The sequence below is a fragment of the Eutrema salsugineum genome, unplaced genomic scaffold (genome assembly GCF_000478725.1).
Source record: "Eutrema salsugineum unplaced genomic scaffold, Eutsalg1_0 scaffold_2, whole genome shotgun sequence".
Classification (NCBI taxonomy): Eukaryota; Viridiplantae; Streptophyta; class Magnoliopsida; order Brassicales; family Brassicaceae; genus Eutrema; species Eutrema salsugineum.
In genome coordinates, this window is record NW_006256829.1 from 8163186 (window position 1) to 8180847 (window position 17662).

The 17662-nt window shown below is 38.6% G+C and overlaps 5 protein-coding genes across 6 annotated transcripts in view; 3 read left to right on the plus strand and 2 right to left on the minus strand.

The window, feature by feature from the left end:
- LOC112086813 (B3 domain-containing protein At5g60130-like) overlaps positions 1–20 on the plus strand; it is a 1391-nt gene extending 1371 nt beyond the window's left edge. The window contains exon 5 of the mRNA XM_024156718.1: positions 6–20. Coding sequence (XP_024012486.1) covers positions 6–20 — 15 coding nt within the window. The remainder of the gene's footprint in view (positions 1–5) is intronic.
- A 1379-nt stretch (positions 21–1399) lies between these two features.
- LOC18018474 lies at positions 1400–7122 on the plus strand. 2 transcript variants are annotated; one of them, XM_006400813.2, is made up of 14 exons: positions 1400–1548; positions 2173–2271; positions 2542–2669; positions 2761–2914; positions 2994–3103; positions 3204–3287; positions 3386–3434; positions 3557–3648; positions 3782–3914; positions 4188–4273; positions 4354–5699; positions 5801–5911; positions 5997–6752; positions 6849–7122. In XM_006400813.2, exons 2-13 carry the CDS (start codon positions 2179–2181, stop codon positions 6578–6580), a joined length of 2970 nt encoding a protein of 989 aa, XP_006400876.1. In that variant the 5' UTR covers positions 1400–1548; positions 2173–2178; the 3' UTR covers positions 6581–6752; positions 6849–7122. The 2 variants fall into 2 exon arrangements, with proteins under 2 accessions (XP_006400876.1, XP_024011500.1); XM_024155732.1 differs by having other exon boundaries at positions 3788–3914.
- A 255-nt stretch (positions 7123–7377) lies between these two features.
- Positions 7378–8406, minus strand: LOC18018475 (putative pumilio homolog 19). Its single transcript, XM_024156753.1, has 2 exons — positions 8339–8406; positions 7378–8269 (listed from the first exon to the last, which is right to left on the minus strand). The coding sequence occupies exons 1-2, from the start codon at positions 8404–8406 to the stop codon at positions 7378–7380; spliced, it is 960 nt and encodes a 319-aa protein (XP_024012521.1).
- Positions 8407–10380: 1974 nt separating this feature from the next.
- Positions 10381–11720, plus strand: LOC18018476 (B3 domain-containing protein At5g60130). Its single transcript, XM_006400815.2, has 4 exons — positions 10381–10495; positions 10587–10657; positions 10768–11178; positions 11302–11720. Exons 1-4 carry the CDS (start codon positions 10486–10488, stop codon positions 11560–11562), a joined length of 753 nt encoding a protein of 250 aa, XP_006400878.1. The 5' UTR covers positions 10381–10485; the 3' UTR covers positions 11563–11720.
- Positions 11721–11808: 88 nt separating this feature from the next.
- LOC18018477 (AP2-like ethylene-responsive transcription factor TOE2) lies at positions 11809–15825 on the minus strand. The gene is made up of 11 exons (XM_006400816.2): positions 15670–15825; positions 14833–15579; positions 14641–14666; positions 14523–14553; positions 14318–14405; positions 14093–14238; positions 13653–13741; positions 13421–13545; positions 13104–13217; positions 12375–12715; positions 11809–12072 (listed from the first exon to the last, which is right to left on the minus strand). Exons 2-10 carry the CDS (start codon positions 15378–15380, stop codon positions 12404–12406), a joined length of 1479 nt encoding a protein of 492 aa, XP_006400879.1. The 5' UTR covers positions 15381–15579; positions 15670–15825; the 3' UTR covers positions 11809–12072; positions 12375–12403.
- Between the last annotated feature and the right edge of the window lie 1837 nt (positions 15826–17662).

Sequence of the window (17662 nt, forward strand, 5' to 3'; positions counted from 1 at the left end):
CACAGCACCACAAAATGTAAGAGGGTGCTCTTGAGATTTGGTTTATAGCCAAGTACTAGGTCGTCACTCGTGAGGGATGTTTTCAAGTTGATTAAGGTTAAAGACTTTAATATATATAGAGTTGCTGAATCTCATCAAATCTGTCTGTTTTCTCTCGCAACAAAATCCATGTTGATGTCGTCTATACAAACCCTGTTTGTCTTGTTGCCTGCAACAATCAACTAGGGCAAAGTCTTTCAACGGATTCATACAAATAAAAACTTACAATGTTCGGAAAAAGGTTGTCCTTCGGGTGGGATTGATCTCAAAAGACATTATAGTAAAATGAAATGAGTTTGGGTTTGGGTTTGGGTTTTGTTGTTGGCTACACTGTATGTTACAAATGTGTAGAAAAAATGTTTTCTTATCATTTTTAGGGATATTTATTAGGCTGAACCTTATTATAGATGTTTGAGAGGAATTAGGGTGAGTGCAAGTGAACATATCGTCCATTTTATAACCAATTCTGTGATCAAATTTGTAAGTCAATTAGAGCCCGATCAGCCTAGAAACCACATTACTAGAACAGGATAGTTGTTATCTTTATGTCTTTGTCTTCTTCAATACTCCAACAAAAGTATCTTTATGTCTTCGTTCTTCTTCATTTCTCCAATTCTACCGCTTTAGAAGTAACACTAAGCGAAGAAACTGAATTACGTAGATTGTTTGACAAATATCCAACTGGAGTAGAAAAGAGGACAAAGATACATGTAAAGGTCATAATTACGCGGCACACAACAATGCCGATTAGCCGTTTCTGTTAGATAGTATAAAGGGCCTTAATATAAACGAAAGTTCAAACGATCAAATCCTCCTTACCAATCATTTGTTTCGATTATGACATGTTGAAATTAATTCTTCTGGGTCAAAATAGTCATTGATTATCGGTCCACTCAGAATTTTTTTTGGTTTTTGAACTCACAACTTAGTTTTTTATTAAAAAATTCCATTAGCATATCTCCATGATTTTTATAAGGTCAATTTGCAGCCAAAATAGATTTTATAGCTTAAATAACCATAACAGGTGAGGTGAGAACTTGGAAAATACCCAAATAAATGAAATTTTCTTGTACTCAAACTATGATTGCCCCTTTCTTTATATATGTGGTTGGGTGATTTTTGGTAATGACGAAATTTGTTTGACTAGAAGATTTTATGTGGTTGGGTGATTCTTGGTAATAACATGAAAATGCCCTAAAAACCGGTTGGTATATACCGGGTAACGAAAACCGAACCGGACTGGATATAGTAATAAAATCAGCAATTAAAAGGCAATAAAAAGTTTTTTCAATAACTCTTCTTTTTCAATAACTCTTTTTCATATTACAATTTAACAAGACAGCAACTTGGATCTGGCAGAAATTAAGGGTTAAAAAGGCCAAATCTCACCCAAAATCGCAGCCATCCATTTTCTCTTTCTCTCTCTCTCGCTCGCAATCTCCAGCTCTCGTTCGAGCTTCCATTTCCTCATCTCGATCTTCTTCATCTGCAATCTCAATCCAATCTTTCGTATGTTTTTCCCTTTACCTCTTATTGAATCTTTTCTTATGGAGTTTGAATCTGTTGAATCTCAAAACCCTAATTCTGTTTCTGCTCCCGGGGTTTTTACATGGGATCATTGGTTTATTAGCTTGGATTGTCTATCACTCAATTGTGATTGAGATTTTGTAATTCTCAAAAAAAAAAAAATTGGTGATTATTTCTTAACGATGTGTTTTCACTTGTCCGTTGACGCGTCTCTAATTGAACCGTCGAGGCACATGCACAGATCGATTCCCCGGAGTTTCGTGATCGTTGATGCATTTTGTGATTCTTATATTCCTAGTATCGATCTGAAAGTTCGAATATTTAAAGTAAATTTTAGAGTTTTCCTACTTTTTGAATTGGCTTAGGATAAGGTTGATGATATGAGTGAACACAAATTCTAGGATTGGATCGCGAATATGCTTAATAAGTATTGATCAAAATTTTAGCCTTTTAGCTTTTAGCCAAGTGTGGTAGTTGAGCTCGTGTTATCAGTCGTAGTTTGGCTTATGCTTATATTTTATTTGATGGCTCACGAAATCCTTTCTACTTTCTTAGTTTGTGGCCTTAACTTTTATGATTAATGTATTTCATAATCTTTCTTTTTAGACCACCATGAGTGACCATGGAGAGAAGACTTGTCCACTGTGTGCTGAGGAGATGGATCTGACTGATCAGCAATTGAAGCCTTGCAAATGTGGCTATCAGGTCTTGGCAACTGCTTTCATATTCCGATAATTAGAATTTATATGTTACTGCTTAGTCGTAAAAGTGACCATTTTAGTGAGAACCGTTGTGCTTACTGCCATATTCAATAGCAATAATCAGCATATACTTTTATTGGTTTAGCTAGAAGTTTCTGCTGCGGTTTCTCTGTAATTCATTAAATAGATTAGATGTGATAAGCAATGTCTCAGTGGAGCAAGTACACAACTTTTGCTGGCCTCATTGACCAATGATTGTGTGTATGTGATTCAGATATGTGTTTGGTGCTGGCATCACATAGTGGACATGGCAGAGAAAGATCAAATAGAAGGGCGTTGTCCAGCTTGTCGCACTCCATATGACAAGGAAAAGATTGTAGGGATGACTGTTAATTGTGACAGGTTATAATGTGATGCTTGATATGCAATCTTTTTTGGCGAATTTAATCTTAGTCTGGCAAAATTGCTGATTTACATCTTCACCTGTTCCCAGTCTGGCCTCTGCTGAAGGCAACATGGAGCGCAAGAAGACTCAAAAGTCAAAATCAAAACCTTCTGAAGGGAGAAAGCAACTCACCAGTGTGCGAGTCATCCAAAGGAATCTTGTTTACATTGTCGGGTTGCCCCTTAATCTAGCAGATGAAGATGTATGAGAACCTTCATCCAACCTATTTTAATCATTTCTTTGTTGATTGCTATGTGACGAGTGCTCCATTTTTCTTACAGCTACTCCATCATAAAGAATATTTCGGTCAGTATGGAAAAGTGCTAAAGGTTTCCATGTCCCGAACAGCATCTGGTGTCATACAACAATTCCCAAACAATACATGCAGTGTGTGCGTTTTCTGTCAACCAAATTTAGCCCCTAATCATGATTTTTTTTAATTACTTTTGCTTGCATTATTGTTTTCTCTGATATAATTATTGTTATTTCAGATATATTACTTATGCAAAAGAGGAAGAGGCTGTTCGCTGCATTCAGGCTGTTCATGGGTTTACCTTGGATGGTAAACCACTGAAGTAAGTTTTCCCTCACTTCCTGTTTGTTTGAAACTATGTGGGTAGTGTTTTTAATCTTGTTTTCATTCACTTAACGATAATATGTATATATATTGCAGGGCATGTTTTGGGACAACCAAGTATTGTCATGCATGGCTGAGAAATGTTGTATGTCTTCTATGGATCCTTATGCTTTTTGGCTCCCTGAGTTGTTCTTTTAGTTACCTCCTTTCAGATTAAAGTTGAAATTGATGTCTTTGGAGTGATGAATTGCATAATTTTATTTCCAGGCATGCATCAATCCTGATTGTCTCTATTTGCACGAGGTTGGTTCTCAAGAGGATAGTTTCACAAAAGATGAGATCATATCAGCCTATACAAGGTATTTTAACAAACATCTAAATTTTATAATTAATGATTGTTCTCTTTCGTGAATCCATTATTTTTAGCATGTGTAATATATGGTTGGTCTAGTATTTTTGGATGATTAGTTAAGTCTTATAGTAATTTTGAAGGAGCAGAGTTCAACAAATCACTGGCACAACAAATATTCTGCAGCACCGTTCAGGGAGCATGCTACCTCCACCACTGGATGCTTATTGCAGTGACAGTTCTTCTGCAAAACCAATTGTAAAAGTTCCTTCAAGTGTAAGTTCAATGAAATCTCAGCTTTCCCTTGACAAGATGTGCAATTTCGCTTGAGCCATGTGTTCCAAGAATATGTTTTCTTAACTTACGAGTATAGATTAATTAAAAACCATTATTTCGTATGGGCTTTAGCCTAAAAAAACTCTCCCATGCCTCAAATGACCCCAGACTAACCACAAAAATACTCCACATATAAACGCTTTCCTATTTGTTAATCCTAGTTGGTGACTAGCTTAATGATGTGGCATGTCTCAATTTATTTTCTATGAGCAGAATGCAGCAAGTGTTCCCAGGTATTCTCCACCTAGTGGGAGTGGGAGCTCTAGCAGATCCACTGCTCTTCCTGCTGCGGCGTCATGGTAAGTTTTCACTTGCTGCTTTTTATGCAATGCAAAGTATTTTGATTGGTCAATCTAATAAAATGATGATGCTGTTACAGGGGAACACATATTGCAAACCAGCAGTCTTTAGCAACTTCAGTTACCTCAAATGGATCTTCTGATATACAAAGATCAACATCAGTAAACGGAACCTTGCCCTTTTCTGCTGTTGTTGCAAATGCAGCTCATGGGCCTGTATCCTCTAGTAACACTCTTAAAAGACCATCGCGTAAAGAAGAAAGCCAAGTAGTTGTTGACAAAAGCAAACCTACCGTGATGAAGCATTTGCAGCATAATATTGGGGTTGATTCTGGGTCCAAGAGAACTACCTCACCTGATAGAGATTTTAATAGCAATCGGTTATCCAGTTCAATAGACTCTTCCCATAATGGCAGAGACATTGACAAGCCTTCAGCTACTATGAACTCGTTTGACGATTTTAATGAAGCTGTAGAAGATAACCCTACTGTTAGCAACTTGTCGGTTGGTGTTTCAGGCATGGGGATAGCTACGAATTCTAGGGATGAACGTCCTGATATTCCAATGGCGATTGGTAGTCCGTGTGATCAAGGTTCTATTAGACAACCTGGTCATGAAGTATCAAAATTGCCACATTTAGAGCAATCTATAAACACTGATACGAAAGCTATCCCATCAGAGAATAGAGTCCCCTGCACAACGCCAGAGTGGGATTGGAGATCAGATTTGCAGTCCCAGATGCAAGTTGGCTCAAAATTGAAAGTGGAGGATATATCATCATTTGATAGTCAACGGCATCACCCTGAAGAGGAGATTATCCGCTCGCGGTTTCTGTCCGACTCTTCAAGTTCCATTTTGGATGCAAATCATTTGTCTTCTCGTTCTTCCCTGCCTTGTGAATTTTCAGGTGTGAACGAATCAGATTCGAGGTTCTCTTTGGATCTTAGAATGAATCTTCCAAATGGATTTGGTGAGAAATCCATGTCTAATGCGGTGCACTCTCTGTTTGCTAATGAAGGCAGTCACAAAGTTCGTAATGCAGATGACGATATAGTCTCAAACATTTTGTCACTCGACTTCGATCCATGGGATGATTCCTTAACTTCACCCAACAATTTGGCAGAGTTACTCGGTGAAGTTGATCAGCGATCTAGTACCCTTAAACCTTCTAACTTCCTAAAGCAACATAACAGCCAGTCCAGATTTTCTTTTGCGCGTTATGAAGAGACTAATAATCAAGCATTTGACAATGAGAACCATAGCATTTATGGGCAGGTGTCGAGAGATCAGCCTATTCAGGAGTCTGTAGTGAGCCAAGATATCTATCGGGATAATCTCGGGAGTCTAAATGGATTTGCTTCAAATTACTCTGGTGGATTGGAAAACTTTGCTGCTAGTCCTTTATTCTCGTCGTACAAGACTCCTGGTTAGTATTTACAGCTTATTTACGGCATTCCGTTGTTTCTTGTTTGGATGGGATCTTTTTCTGTCACGTTTCCAATTTGTTTCTCTGTTGCCCTATTGCAGTTTCACGACCTCAAGTCTCTGCTCCTCCAGGATTTTCTGCGCCCAGCAGGTTACCTCCTCCTGGCTTCTCTTCACATGAAAGAATGGGCCTATCTTCAGATACTGCACCAGGTATTTTTTTTTTCTTCTATTTTGGGGTAGCTTAGAGAGTGTGGCTGATGCGACAGACTAAAACTATTGTCAACTTGTATCGTAGGAACTCGTTTTCTAGACTCTGCCTCCTTGCTGAGGAATGCATATCAAGTACCGCCTCCAGTTGGTAATCCGAGTGGTGTAAGTGATATTGAGTTTGCGGATCCTGCAATTCTAGCTGTTGGAAGAGGGATGATAAATGCAGACTTGGATAAGAAGAGATCAGGATTCTCATCACAAATGAATTCCTTTGAGAACGAAATAGGACTCCGAATGTTGAGACAGCAGTCTCTGTCCGCTTCACAACAACAAGTTAATGGGTTTCATAATGATGTCAGAAACTTATCTCCTTCGCTTTCCGATCCTTACGGATTTAGTTCAAGGCTAATGGATCATCAGACACAGGGAAGTAGCATATCTCCTTTCTCACAGCTCCCAAGACAACAACCATCTGCAAATTCAGTCTTGTCTAATGGTCACTGGGATAAGTGGAATGAAGGCCAAAGTGTGAACTCTCTAGGCATGGCCGAGCTTCTTAGGAATGAACGGCTGGGATTTAATGGGAGCATATACAACAACGGTTATGAAGAACCGAAATTTCGGATTCCAAGTCCCGGAGATGTGTACAATAGGACATATGGAATGTGATTCTGGCATCAAGAGATGTTTCTGCTTTGTTGGATTTGCTCTTATTGATCCCAAGTGGTTGGAAGCATTTTACTCCAAACTGCTTCCGCCGCTGCGCATAGAGAAACCGTTTGTTATATCAAAGATGCAGGGCCCAACATAGACTCCTCAAGAGCACTTTTAAACTAAAAGGGTACTGTCTATATTTATTCTTTAATGTGTGATTTTGGTTTATCCATTGGTTCTGATAGCGTATGTGAGTATTCAAGATGATTTATCTCTGTTGCAGGAGCCAAAGAAGTTGATGTTTGGGTGCCTTCGATAGATTTGTTTGGGAATGCTGGCAAATTGTGGATGCATGTAAACTGTCCAAGTCCAACGATAACAGAGGTAGAAGTTGCGGTGGTGCCTCTGATTTATTCTTATTCAAATCGCAAATAAACTTAGTTCTGAAAAATAGTATAGCTTTTTTAAATTATAAGCAAGTCAAGTTGTCATAGCAAAAAAAGATAAAGAAAGAAAGAAAAGGTTTACTGCAAGCAATTGATTTGTCTTTCCTTACTCTTTTCTTTCTATTATTTTTTTTTTTTTAAAGTGATAGTCTTTTTATCCCGTCTCATATAACATCTTTTGGACATCTTCTACTTCCAAAGACAAATCTTCGAACCAGTTCATTAAACTTATCTTGATCTCAGTTGAAAACAAAAACGAAAAACGATCATGAACGGTGAATCAAATTTGGATCCTTACAAAAACATCAGTGAAAAACTTCATTAAACAAGATTTCAGAAATCAACCTAAAGAACAACCAAACAATTTTAACTAGAGAATCTTGTAGTTATCGAACATGACTCCAAGATGTTTGCAATGTTATTTCCGTGAGACCTACGCAAGAGGTGGAGAAAAGGCATCAGCTTCTGCGCCAAATCCCAAAACAGATCGGCTCTGTTCATATCCTTTGTGAGTCTCAGTGCCTTGAACACCACGAAATTCCCAAACTCATTCCTCGCAAGCCTCATCAACCTTCCTCCTTCGCACTCCAAAAACTCCATAACCACCACAACCATCGTCTCCCTTTCTTGCAGAAGCTTCTCTACGATGTAGCTTCCATACCTCCTAAACGACAAGTCAACGCAGTGCCCACGAAGACTAACCGCGACATTATGCGTGCAACGCAAGTTACGCAGTTGAAGCACGTGTTGGACCACGAAGTTCCCTGAAGCGTCGTTGCTTAGGAAGAGAGCGTTGCGCGCGACCAAGTCTAGCAGCAGATTTCTGTAGCAAGGATCATCCGCGTCGGTTATGACCTCGTTGAGCGCGATGCAGCCGTGTTGTTCACACGCTAAGTCGAGCGCGTGGTAAAGAGTGTGCTCGTACATTACATATCTCTTCTCCTGGTCGAAAACGGACATTGCTCGTATCGCCACGCGGGATGCGTACTTGTCCGTCATGATGTGGAGGAAACGGCGCAAGATAGCGGTGTAGAAGAACGCGTCCACGTCATCTGACATTCCGAGGAGCATCTGCACGCGTGTCGACCCGATCTTGTTTCGGACAACTTCCATGAAGGCATCGGAGTCTGACGTCAGCAACGACGCCATCGACAGAAGCTGTCTTTGGTTTAACCTTGAAGAGATCACCTCTTTAAAGTGTGCTCTCGTCAAGTTGTCTGTAATCATTAGGTTGAACAGAGGGTTTAAGCGCGTGTTTGTTCCGGCGTAGGCGCGTGGAATGAAGAATCCCGGAGGAGGAATATTGGTACCGGAGATTCCTTCTGATGAGGAACGGATATTTGGCAAAGCATCGTACATTGTCGACATGGAGAAGGTATTATCTGAGATTGCCATTAGTACTACAGGAATTATTAATCTTAATTAGAGAATCTGATTATGGAGAATTAAGTGTGAGAACTTTTTTCTGAGCGATTGTTAATTGAATCTGTGTGTAGAGGGGTTTAGTGATATATATTTATACTAGTTAGAGAGTCTTTGTTTTGTCGGTTAACTTTTAGATTATCTGTTTCTATTAGGAAAAGGAAATCTTATAGCTGGAGTTTTCCTTTTTCCATTTTTTTTACTATAACGTTTTCCTATTCAGGGGTGGATTCCGATAAATAATGAAATAATCATAGAACAAGAAAAGAGAGTGGGAGGAGGACCACAAAATATAGATGACTTATGGCCTTAACTAATATAATATAGTCTCAGCCCCCACCAAAACATTTCATAAGCCCCAAGACGAAATACAAAACAAAGTCCCTAAACACAGATTGGTAAATGAAAAACAGCATATTAATTTCATCTAAAACAAAACTCCATAGAATGTAAGTTGATTAGATCATACATTATTTGGTGCACTCTCAGAGAAACATGTCCACCTTGGAGCTCCTTCCAAATATGACACCATTAGGGACATGGCGAAGCTGGATCGGAGGGCCGTATATTTTTTGCTTTGGACAATCACCCAATATTGAAAGAAAAGATTCCAAGTTAGAGGTCGAGCTTGACATTAGCTAAATAAAGAAAATCAGGATGGCAACGAAAGCAAAGGTAGGAACTAGTAAAGGAACATAGTAAGATTACCCACCTCATTAGCTCCATAAATTATTTCCTCATTTGTGTACAGTCCTAAACTCAACAATGAAGATAAAGCTTGCAGTTCCAGTGAAGCACTAGTACAATTTCAAGCTACCATTGACTCTGTGAACTCTTCCTAAACGCCAAGGAACAGGTTTCCACCATATTTTCACTTTTCAGTCATGAAATCTAACTCAGCACCAACGTTGTGTTGGGCTAGTGGTAAAAAGGTTTGGGTATGTGCCCGTCCACCTTAGGTTCAATCCACGTTGAGAGGGACTATTTACATTGCTTGGGTTCCTGGCAAAGAGGTGAAAAAACACTTTTTTTTTTACCAAAAAAAAATCTAACTCAGCCGAATCTAAGACACCTGGTTCAGCAACACCATATTTCACATCTTTAGGACACATAGACCAAATCTATGAATATTTACGACAAACATAGAGAAAGATAATCAGAAAGATAAGAATTTTTTTTTTTTTAAGAAAGATAAGAAATTCATAAACAGACAACATCTGTTGTTGAAATACACAGACAACAGGTGTATGCTATATACGAAAAAATCCAAAATGACATTTTTTTTTTCGAAAGAGAGATTAAAGCCTTGCTAAAATATACTAGTTTGGATTTACATTTCATAGGGTGAGATAAGATCACCTCAAGAAATCCCAGTGATAAACCAGTAAAGCGGAAAGGATAAACAGTTGGCCGGCAGAGATATAAGCTGTTTCAACTCAATTAAACCATGTAAAGCTATCAACTGATTATTTTATTTAAACGAAAATCTGGCTCGGAAATGGATACGCATACAATTGGAGGTAAAAGAGGTATCCGGTCTAGGGATTTGGAGAGGTGAACAATCAAAATAAGGAGGCTTTTCCTTGAGATTCTACCATCGTTACGGTTTTTCTTCTTACAATGAGAATAGCTCGTCGGATCTACGTCGGGGAATGTTGATTAATTCGTTTGAAAGACTTTTGATATTTTCCGGCCATATAAAAGCGGGAAGAGGTTGAAATTAAAGAAGATGAATTGACCACAATAGCCCTACTCGACTTTTCTTTTACTTACCATCTAAAATGTACAGAACTTTCGGCCCAATTTGTGTTTTTATTGGCCTTTTAGGCGAAAACCCAAAACTCCAAAATGGAATGATACTATTAGTGGTCTGTTTTCCATTTGAAGCAACAAGCAACGAAACAGAGATAAACCTCTGTTTTTGCAAGTTTTTGCCTAAAATCTCTCACATCAACTTGTGAGATCTAGGGTTCTAGGAACTTGTTTCACCTTCTCTTCCACAAATAAACTAGGGTTTATAACCGCGGCTAAAGAGGGTGACAAGTGACAACAATGAATCAAGGTGTCTCTTTTATCCCCCATCTTTGTTCCTGATTCTTCGTCTTTGCAATGCAGTCCAGACATTGATATTATGATTTTCTTATGTTGAACAGGACATAATGCGGATTATTGTCTTCCGAAGTTCTTCAAAGTGTATCTAGCTGGTATATCCGGAGATGATATGGTAAAATTACACTTATTTCCACTCTGTTTTTAGGTTTGTTTTCTGGATTTTTCTTACAAGTTCGTTTGTAGGTGTGTCTAGTTGGGTTGAAACTTGTAGATGATTTTCAGGAAGTACCAGTTTCTTTCAACAGATGCTTACCAAAGTGTTTGCCTAACAACGTAACTATCAAAAGCATCTATGGAAAGATTTGGAAAATGGCCTTGAGGAAATGCGGTGAGAAATACGTTCTGGTTAATGGGTGGAAGATGATCGTAAAAGACGAAGATCTGGTCGGTGGAGACGTATTGGAGTTTGATTTCGATGGATCTCAGTGTTTTAACTTCTGTATCTACGAGCCTCGCACAATGTGTAAAAGGCTCAGAAGAAGTTCAGTGCGAGGTGAAGAAGAAACCAGAGCTAATGATGATAACGATGCTACTCTTGAGGATGTTGATGTTTCTGATCAAAGGCAGTATCTGGATGATCCCAACAATCCTTTCTTTCCAGTGACCCTAAATCCGAATAGGAGAAGCCAATTGGTAAGAAGAAGAAAGATGAATATTTAAGATCTTTTCACACTTCAACTTAACATCTTAATTTGGGTTATATGTTTCTACGTGGATATAAAATTCACTTTATGCTTTGTTTTATGATGTATGCAGCGCATACCGAGGAAGGTTATAACAGACTATGGCTTAAACTTCCCCGAGAATATAACTCTCGTCGATACACTCGTGAAAAAGTTCGGGAAATTGGCGAAGAAAATCAAGATTCAGTTGAATGGCAGTGTGTTTGTCAAGGGATATGGAGCTATACTCAGAAGGAATAACGTCAAGTCAAGGGACAAACTGATATGCGAGTTGAAGAAGACGGGTAGTAACAATATGGTTCACACAATCAAGTTCCACGTTATCAGTGAATGATCGATCATTTTGGACGAGTCTTATGCGTAGTTGATGTGAGTGGTACACCTATGTGATATGGGCTATGCCAGCTAGTCTTAGTGGTTATCTATCTTGTTAAGTCTTCAATTTAAATCAAGACTTTGTTGTGGTGTATTGAGTTCGTTTAATTCCTGAATCATCAGATGTATCGTATCTTGTGTTGTTTAGCTATACAAATATATCTCCTGATGTTCTCTGTGGCTGCAACAAAATGGGAAACCATTATCTTCATACAAATAGATTGCATTGTACTTAACATTGTTTGAACAAGGTCGTCCTTCCGGTCCGATTAATTTCGGAGACAATGTAGTAAAAATACAAATGGGTTTGGGTTTCTGTTTTGTTCTTAGCCCTCACTTTATGTTACAAATCAAAAGAAGAAGGGAAACCAAACAATGGCAAATATAGCGCAATAGTTTTGGGAGAAATCATCATAGTGGCCTTCCTCGGTCGGGTTCAAGTTATTCCAACTCCAAGGCTGTTTAGAACCTGCACGTTCAGGTAAGAAGAATGTTATTACTTACAGTTTGATATCAACTCAAAAAAACACTAGACAGAAGAACAGAAGACACGAGGAAAATAATGCTGCAAAACTTGGAAACTCTGCCTTATTCTATTCACTAATCAGTTTCTTTTAAGTTTAAACCATTAAGATTCATACTCTAGGGATCTTCCATCAAAATTTTCTTGTGGACTGTAAGGATAACATATTAAACAGGAGGAGGAAACTGCAGCTTTGTGTGCTGAGCAAAAAGATGAGTTGAATGATATTTCTTTCCAGAAAGTCATACCTTGAATTTGGCGGATGAAGCAGGTATGCCTATGGTGGTGGTTGTGAGCGGTTCATGAGATGGGGATGGTGTTGTTGAGATGCGTAATCAGATGGGTGGATGACATATAGACCGGGCATATTCAGATTGAGGAAGGGATGAGAAGGATGAAGCGTAGCAGTGGATGAAGAAGGCGGGCGTGTAGCTGATAGTGAGAATCCTGATGATGCTGCATTTGAGAACAGAGGCGATGCCGTAGCTGTTGTGGCGGTTCCACTACTAGACTGATCTTGCACTTGCCATGTCCTGGCTGGGAAGCTTTGATGAGAACGTGGCATAAAACCTTTCTCTGGTGTTCTTTCCTGAAGACCAAAAAATTGATTTTTTTTTTTAGCGCAGATGATTATTCATTGAAATCTTGAAGTGTTTTTCCAGTTAAATGATGCAAATATCATAAAATAAAACTAACAAGCAACAACATACAACTCTACTCAAAGGATATCACCCAGTCATGCTCAAGTATTTAACTGATCAAATATCACAACAGTAACCACCTGCTGAACCTCTAATTGGATTCACTTATAGCACAAATTATTCATAGGTTGGCAAAAGTTTGCTAAGTTTTAAAGTTGTCTATTTTGTTCTAGTTCTGGACAATTCTGGACAGAAGGTACAGAAGATTGTGCAAGTTATAAATGTGTGGCAGTGACACACAATTCGATATAAAGAGATGTTTGGTATGGTATTTACCATGGGTGAAAAGAACGCAGAAGGAAGGACATGCCGGTTAATAAGATGCTCAGAACCTCTCTTCAAGAAATTGAAAGACGTATCACATGTCGTTGCAGCCATGTGGTTCTCCATCTGTGAATATAGATTAAATGGAAGGACAAGAAATTCATGAATAAAGGAAGAACCATGAGGACTCGAGCTAGCTAATGGTAAAGTAGCTTTGAGTAGCAGATTGCAATTGGATATGGACACATAAACATTTCCCTAAAGGTTGCAGCAAATCGCATATATGAAAGTAAAGTTAAATATTTATTGCACTAGAGAGAAAAATGCACCTTGGAGTTCCTTCCACATACGATACTGTTAGGGGCATGGTGAAGCCGGAGACCCCTATCTTTTTGCTTTGGACCATCTCCCAGTGAAAGAGAGATTCCCAAGTTGAGGTCGAGCTTAACATTAGCTAAATAATATAAATCAGAAAACAAGTTAGTAGTAGCATATTGTGAGCAAAAGCTGCATAGCACTGACCAGTTTAACAAGCAAGGAATTGAGCACCAACTACATTACCTGCCTCGGGAGTCATCCGGGATGCATGAGGCTCAATTAAGGAAGCAGCTTCCCTTCCATTCCATTTTATGGCTGCCTTGTCACAAGCCCTAATTCCATAGGAATCTGAGCAAATTAATATTGCAAAATTTTCTAGTAGATCAACAATTCAGGATAATTCATCATATATAATTTACGATCACCAAGAGCATGCAGCTTAAAACTCAGATGACAATCGCTCCCAAGATAGATAAACTAGTATCATAGCCGTCAGAATCACAAATGGGTTTTCCTACTAATGGTTCTAACAGAAACTGTTTCACATGACCCAAAAATAACCAACTCTTCCTCTGAGGCATTTCACTCTTTTTAGCAATGATAGACAAGCACACTCAGACAAACCCGCAAAGAATATAGCATGTGTAAAATCCCAAAATTAGATCCGGGGAGAAGATGATTACATATTTCCATGAAACTGTTCCATTTGAGCTCCCCAATTACCAATCTTTTGCAAAGCAACTCCTTGATATCTCGAATTATTCCTTGAGAAACCAGAGCTCTGTCGCCGAAGTACTTGCACAACTTCCTCTTTGGAAAGGTTTGCCATCTGTGAAGTTCGAAAACCAGATAAGAACACAACAACGTATGCATGTCTTCATGGCATTTTCTATATATGTAATCAAAACCTGCTTGAGATCCTCTTCATAATCGCTGATAATGAAATTGATGTCAGCCTCCAGACCCCTGAACTTGACAGCAGCTCGATCATACGCCCTACACAAGTGAAAGTTGAACTTATTAAAATACCCATTTTCTTGTATCATAATGAAAAAAACCGTTGGGGGATCCAATTAGATCATACAAAACAACATCATCTCCAAAAGGCATTACCTAGCTGCAGCATGGGCAGTGTCAAATCCACCTGTTGAATTCAAAAGTTAAGCTTCATTAGAGAGTCAAGAGCACAGCAGAAATCAGCTGGAAGAGGGAAAAGCAATAGAACCCATACCTAAATAAACTTGTTTACCGCAATCCCTGCAACCAGGAAAATTTGACAAAGAGAAAACGATTAATACAAAATCTAAGTTCGAGCTTGGACCTGAAAGATAAACCCAGTTCGACTTAAGTTCTCTCACGAGGAACACATCAACAAACTCATCCAAGGCCTATCTAGAAGATAATCAATCAGAAGTAGGTTTACCAGATATGCGATTCCCATCTGCCTGTCCTCCGGTAGAAAGTGACGCCTCTATACTGCGAACTCTTTGACCTAGGTCCTCTCCTGCTTTTCTTCACCGGCTGCGAAGGTGGCTGCATCACCGGCGCAGAATCGCCGCCGGGAAAGTCTCCGCCTAGGTTCCCCCTCTGGAAGGAGATATCAACGGGGCACCTGGAACTTTGTGCGCTCGAATCCAGAAAATACATGCCTTCTCCATCGCCTTTAGCAACAGGGAAAAACTCCTTGGTCATCACCGCACTTCTTTCTTCTACTTCTTCTTCTTCTTCTTCTTCCCCTTTACCGCCTCCTCCCTTCAGTATTTCAAATTGAAACTTGACGGCGCGTGTGGAGCACAGCTCCTCCTCACCATCGATGCAGCTGGACGCCTCGGCATTGACTACCGAAGAGTTCGACGTCACCGATTCATCCATCTGATTCAAAATAGCACCAGAAACCCGCTTCACAGCAGCTGAATCTCGTCCGTTCTGAGTAGACTCAGCCGAGTCGACGTCGAGATTGAGATCCAGCATCAATCTCAAAAGTCAAACAAAAGCAAACAAACTTCTGAGATTTCAACACGAAGACCAACTATTTCGTCAAGCGCTTACACATTGATCAAAGCTATCCACACGGCCCTAATAAATTCACACTAATCCGACCAATAAATACAGCGATCGCCGTCGATTTGAAATGAACGGAGATCAGAAATCACATTTCATCGGAGAAAATCTGCACGGGTACCAAAGACAGTAAACGGAGATTAGATACTGAAATTGATAAAAACACGGCCAGGACTGGCGGCGGAGATAGAATAATTACAGAGAAGGCAAGCTCGATCACGACGGAGAGAGACAAGATTCAGAGAGGCATGGCGATGAGAGCTGCTCGCTAAAAGATTTGAAGAGAAAGGGGAATAGCTTCGCCGGACGAATAGATTATCGTCGGCACAAGGAAACGGGAATGATGGGACGTAAGCTGTGGTTAGTGGCAACAAAGGAACATATAAGATTATTTATTCGTTCCATCTTTCTCGGCAATTTGACACCGGTTATGCCGGTTTCCGGTTCCTTTGGGAAAAGTAAAAACGTGCTACTTGTAAAAGAAACATTTGAAGCATGATAATACATTTAGTAACTGCACTAAAAAGTAAAATCTATAGTTGTATATTTGTATGTATAGCTTTTAGTGATTTCTATACTGAATTTAATATAAGCCAGTAAATACTATATAGATATCACAAAAACGAAAAAGAAAAAACGAATCTACTCATTCACAACTTTGACGACAAAGCATTTGTTTTCATTTATGGGCGGGTCCTATATCTGCAGATATGTCTTGCTTACACCCAAAAAGGAAAAAAAAAACTATAAAAAGTGTGATAGAATATCATGGCTCAGAGTGTAACAAATGTGTTATGTTTTTGTTTTTAATCAACAATTACAGGCACTAATATAAATTACATCCGCTTAAAATGAAAGTAACTGATAAATAATACTAGACTTACTAGTACATGAAAAACCTGTTTTAATTGTATGATTATACTAATGCAGTACTCTTTTAGTGGCTCTGTTTTTAGTTTTTTTTTACATTTGACATTGTTTTATTTTACCTCTTACATGGACCGGTGCTTTGGTTGCATCTAGAGTTCGAACTCAGGTTACCTGCGAAATGAAAATGACCTCAACAAAAATATCTTTTCTTCTGTCCACACGAATCTCTTTTTCTTTCTAATGTTTATTTATTCAGTGGGGTAGGTCAAATGATAATTTCGACTGGCTTTAGCCGGTTGCCAAAAGTGGAATGTCAGAAAAATCTCGAAGATCATGATCTTAGCGAGTACAATGCAGCCACGTGTACAACAGAGGTTGAGCCCCAGCCATTCAACTACTCTCAGGTCAAAAACCTTCCTCATCTGTCTATCTGATCTGACGGCCCACGTCCGTTCTTCCTTTCCTGAAATTTAGGAATTTACATACTCCCACTTGTTTTGTTTCAATAGATAATCGGCAAAACAATTTTTTTATTTTGTAATGAATTATTTTTGCTCATACTAAAAAAATAAAAGAAAATAATTGATAAAGCTACCCTGTGCAAAAGCAGTTAAAGAATGTGATGTTACTGTATTTTTTTTTGGTCGTCCAATGTAATGTTACTGTATAGAGAATGGAAATTGAGCAACGAACGTTCGTTTTGATTTTTTTTTTTTATTATTTTAGTTGACTACAATTTCTTATTACGTTGAGATTTAATGTATATAGACGTATAATGGTGAGAGCCACTATAGTATGTTGAGTTGAGTCTCATATTTTAGTAAAAACAAACTTTCGAAAAATCTGAAAAACTATAAAATGATGGTATAATGCTGTACCGCTAATGTCTCACCAATTCTGTATTGACAATACAGTATTGTCTTTACTGAATGATTTCGTTAATAGACGGATACACGTTGTACTGTGGTTGTATAATGTTTCCAATCATCTTTTGATCAAAATAGGTATCGATACGACAATAGATGATGGTACAATATATAATTTTTGAAACTAAATATAGAGAAACACTCTTTGTTTAGTATTAGAAATATTAAGATGTTGTTATATTTTATATCCTATTCCTAGAGTCAGCTTCTTAAGATATACTATATCAATCGCATATTCTTAAAAATTATAATTATCTTAATTATAGAAAGCAGCCGAGGTTGAATTGAAAGACATGGACGCAGTCCTACGGTCCTACCCTTTAAAAGAAAATGTTTTTTTTTGTGTGTGTGTCAAACTCCATACCTAATTTGTCACAGCTAATATTATCATAGATG